The sequence below is a fragment of the Cynara cardunculus genome (assembly GCF_001531365.2).
Source record: "Cynara cardunculus var. scolymus isolate 2C chromosome LG 17, CcrdV1, whole genome shotgun sequence".
Lineage (NCBI taxonomy): Eukaryota > Viridiplantae > Streptophyta > Magnoliopsida > Asterales > Asteraceae > Cynara > Cynara cardunculus.
The window spans coordinates 30,717,173-30,722,211 of record NC_037544.1 but is presented as its reverse complement, the minus strand read 5'-3'; the positions used below and the strand labels follow the sequence as shown (position 1 = coordinate 30,722,211).

Sequence of the window (5,039 nt, the reverse complement as noted above, 5' to 3'; positions counted from 1 at the left end):
TAATTTGTTTAATTCAAATTTTATATTATAATTTAATTTAGATTTAATAAAGAAGTAATTTTCTTACGGTTTTTAATAAAATAACTTTTTTGTAAATCTGTTAGAAATTAATGATTATCTTAATTATATATTAGATTTTTTTATTTTAAAAATGAGATGTTTATCTTGTATTTAATTATGTTTATCCGTAGTTAGTTATACGAATTCGAACATTGAGGTTTAATAAGTTGAACATATGCATTTTTTATTTGTAATCTTGAATTTTAAGTAGTATATATCAATAAACAGTACATAACAAATCAAAAATGATTTTTAAAAGTTTGTATGAAATGTTTTATAATATATATATATATATATAGGGTATATTTCAAATACAACTATGTCCATTTATACAACCAATGCAACCAAATTAAATGAGATATTTATGAAAATGATAAGAGTTCATTTATTATGATTTGAATATTTATGAAAGATGAATAAGATTCATTAATTATGATCAATACTTTATATTAAAAAACAATCAAAACTTCTATGAAATCACATATTCATTAAATTAAATGGACAGTTGAGATTGGATTGTATTGATTGTACAAATTTAAAGGGTTGTATAATAACCAACCACTCTCTCTCTTTCTATATATATATATATATATATATATATATATATTATCATATGGTAGAAATCATGTTAGATGAGAAATATCGTAATATTAATATGAAAATCTATGATTAGATATTCAAAATAAGTTCTACAAGTGTTTTACACCTTTATTTTAAGAGAAGATTAATTGTATCTCTATACATTATTAAATGTACTCCTACTTAGTACTTTCTTTCTTATATGCATGAATTAACCTGATTTTGACATGTAAATTTGGAAATTTTTTTTGCAAAACATAAATTTAGAATTGAAAAACACAATTTTTTAATTTTTTTAAAAAATAATCAATAGAGAAAACTAACACCCCTTGTAGAAAATGTGTCTGAAACCGCCATAGCTCATGCCTCACACAATCAATACCCGTCATGACGCGTCTGTTATATCAACTACTTCCGTTTGATTAAACAGCAACATATGAAGACTTTTTCTCTTTATGTACCAAAATGTCAAATTTATTTTAATTTTGACATTTGGGGAAAAACAAAAATTCTTAGTTGAAGTAGGTTTAGTGTAAAATTGCAAAACTATAAGGGTCTTTATGAAAATATACTGCCTTCACCAATACCAATGGCAACCGTCAATCGGTCAGAACTAAAATTAAAAAAAAAATGCCTGCAATCTGAATAAAAAAGCAACACGTGGCCAGTCGAATAACTTTATAAAATAATTTAATATAATTAACTAATACGGGATTAACCGGTCAGAATATATAGAGCCATAGTGAATGTACTAGAGAAGTTAACCGACACGCGTCCAAATCAACCTGATCCGAAAACCATCGTCCTGAAAATCCATTAACATCCCCAGTTCCCCACCACTCTCTCTTCCGCCATTTTTCTGTTATAATAATCTCTCAATCTAATCCAATCCATTTCGAATCTATTTCTCTTTCCTTCCATCAGATCTCCTTGTACAACTTCTTCCGATGATCCCCCTCAATTGCTCTTTAAGGATCTCAATCATCAATCCCCCCTTTAACCATCTTCACCATCGCTGGAGATGTTCGATCCGTTTTTGGTAACTCACGTTCGCTCACAAATCTGTCTGCGCAAACGGAAAAAAAGTTGTTTCTGGTAGATCCAAGTAATCTATTTAGACTTGCACCAGCATAAGGATAACTTTCGTGGTCTGTACCCAATTCTGGGATCAGGGTTTTTGTTCTTCTGTTTAATTAGTCAACGTCCTGATTGTTCATTTTTGTTGGATTAGGGTTAATTTTTATTAGTTCGAGTAGGTGATTCACTGATTTGATTGATTAAGCTGACTTGTAGCTAAGGTGTTTGTAGAAAAACTCGATACGATATTTTGGGTGTTTTGTTTTTTAATTTTGTGATATTGGTGGTATCGGGATCGAGAAAGTAGTGGAATTGATTACGAGAAAGTGGCGAAAATGAGTTTGGGAGTGGCGGAGGATGATTCCGGTACGGAAATTCATCTCCCAGCTGACATTGACTGGGAGATGTTGGATAAGTCCAAGTTCTTCTTCCTTGGTGCCGCCTTGTTTTCCGGTGTTTCCGGTATGTTGTACCCGACGGTGGTGTTGAAAACACGGCAACAAGTGCTTGTAAAAGATACGCCCTGCTTTAAGATGGCTGTCTCCATTCTCCGACATGATGGTTTCAGGGGGTTTTATAGAGGATTTGGGACGTCGTTAATGGGTACTATTCCGGCAAGAGCTCTTTACATGGGTGCACTGGAAATAACCAAGAGTAATGTCGGTTGTGCCACGCTGAAGATGGGGTTTTCGGAGGCCAAAGCGGCTGCAATTGCGAATGCTGCAGCTGGAGTAACTGCAGCCATGGCGGCACAAATGGTTTGGACACCGATTGATGTTGTGAGTCAGAGATTAATGGTTCAGGGTGGAAATGGTGCCAAAACCACCGTCTCCGGTGCTTTCAAATACACCGGTGGCATTGATGCCTTCCGGAAAATCATCCATACAGATGGTGTTCGAGGCTTATACAGAGGATTTGGGATTTCGATCTTGACATATGCCCCATCGAATGCCGTTTGGTGGGCATCTTACTCCATGGCACATCGGGCGATTTGGAATGGGATTGGTTGTCGTTTGAAGAAAGAAGGAAACGGTGGTGGTGGTGGAGGAGGAGTTGGGTTTACTCCTGATTCAAAGGCGGTGGTGGCGGTGCAGGCTACGAGTGCCGCCGTGGCAAGTGGGGTTTCTGCATTGGTTACGATGCCATTGGATACAATCAAAACAAGACTTCAAGTCTTAGATGGAGAAGGTTGTAATGGGATTGGAGCAACGGTAAGGAAATTGATGAAGGAAGGTGGAGTGAGTGCGTGTTACAGAGGGTTGGGGCCAAGATGGGTTTCAATGGCGATGTCTGCAACTACAATGATCACCACCTATGAGTTCCTCAAGAAACTCTCTACAAAAAATCAAGATTCTTGTGGTGGTTCTCTTCAATGAGTATGTCCATGATATGTTATCTTCAAGCTTATGATAAATCTTTTTACACAAATGAAATAAACATCTTTTTTTTCTGAGGAAGATACAAGTTTGATGATTAAACATATATGAGAACAGGATATCTTAAACCTGCTGGTTTGACCTAATATGGAGCAAGTTGGTAATAGATTAATGTAACAAGTGTATATAATGTAGCTTTAATTTGTTATAATATCCATAACCTCCCTCTTTCTTTGTTTTCTATAGCAAAAATAATAATATTATATTTGATTTGGTAGCAACTTTTGATTATATTTGTAGTTCATTTGTGTATAGAAAATATAAAAAAGAGATGGTTAATGTTGACATGTCTACATGGTGGGAAAGGGTTAATTCATTAAGAGAGGGGTTTATTTTAAAATAATTGATATGTTTTTTTTAATATAAAGCAAAGTTAGGGGAAAAAACAAGTTATTAAGCTATGGTCTTTTTAAAGCTATATTCTTTTTTATCGCGATTCTTATGATTTCAGATAAACAATATAATTCAGGAGTATTTTAAGTTGTTTATATATTATGTCCTTAGTGAAAGTGAAACTGAACGGTAGAGAAGCCATTACATTTTACTTGTAGCTCTAGCATTACTTTTCTAGGGACATTGGTTCTTTATTATTCATCCATAGTTATAGATGGTAAATGTCTTTATGAGGTTTTGGCACTTTGCCAACCTATTACAAACTTAAAAGTGTTGTGTTCATTATGTTTTGTTAAGTGAAGAGGAACAAATTTGCAAGTCCCAATAACAAATATGTAATCTTGGATTATCTTTTTGGAGAGAAGGGACGGTAACTATCTCATCTGGATGCTAGGAAATTCTTCGGTTTGAGACGTTATGTTTTATGAAGATATATTTTCAATTATGGAAAATGGTCGACCATGGTGCTTCCTTATTGCTCGATTAGTTTTTTGGAAATGATGTTGATTTAATAGAAGATACATGTATCCATCAAACCTAGGATGGAGGAGCAACCTCGACGAACATGATTTTGACTTCTAAGGGGGTGAGTAGGTTTCAACTGAGGACGTACATAATGTGAATGAGAATTTAGGGAGGGGTTGTTGCATAAGCTACCTTCTGTCAAGTTGTAAGAGGCATTGAAGGGTGATAGGTGGCACCACATAATGCAAAAGGAGATATGTGCAATGGAAGATAATGATACTTGGATTATGAGAAAACTCTCTCCGAGGAAGAAGGCCCTTGATAGTCGTTGGGCAGACAAAATTAAATTCAATTTGGATGGAAACATTGAACGACAAAGCATGGTTGATTGTGTTTAGCAATCATAAGGTGATCAGAGATTATTACAATGATTTGCTTCAGTGGGCAAAATGGTGACGAGATGAGGTGGTGTATATAAACTTACCCCTGAGGGTTTCAATCCTCAAGCTCTGATATGGTTTGTTGATTGCACAAATTAAGCTTGTATAGTCTGGAAGGGTTTTTGATTGATAAAAAGAAGAATCTACTTCGACCAATATGTCATGTATGGATTGAAACAAGAACCAATATGTCTTGTATGGTTTCGTACATTTCTAAGTGGATATGTTAATCTTTATTCACCCTTACGAAACAAGATATACAGCTCAATGTTTTGCTTTATGAAGATGATTTAATTATATTTGGTAATGACTCCACAATATTAAATGATTTTAATCAATTTGATTACTTGCTTTCATACAAAGGATCTAGGACTACGGAAATATTTTCTTGGCATTAAGGTAATGTGTAGTCCTGAAGGTGATTTTCTTGGGCAAAATCATACACTTGCGCTTGCTGAAGGTCGTTGTTCTAAATAACTCATTACGGCATCGAGGATTAGCTTACCGGCAAGCTAATCACTATGCCACTATTACAAGGCTTAGCTTTCATTGTAACACATCATTTGTAGGGCTTTTGGCGTACAAAGCA

The 5,039-nt window shown here is 34.6% G+C and overlaps 1 protein-coding gene across 1 annotated transcript; it reads left to right on the top strand.

Annotated features, from left to right (window-relative positions):
- Positions 1-1,496: 1,496 nt before the first annotated feature.
- On the top strand, positions 1,497-3,216 carry LOC112500084 (solute carrier family 25 member 44-like). Its single transcript, XM_025103372.1, has one exon. The coding sequence runs from the start codon at positions 2,052-2,054 to the stop codon at positions 3,090-3,092; it is 1,041 nt and encodes a 346-aa protein (XP_024959140.1). The 5' UTR covers positions 1,497-2,051; the 3' UTR covers positions 3,093-3,216.
- The last annotated feature ends 1,823 nt before the right edge of the window (positions 3,217-5,039 follow it).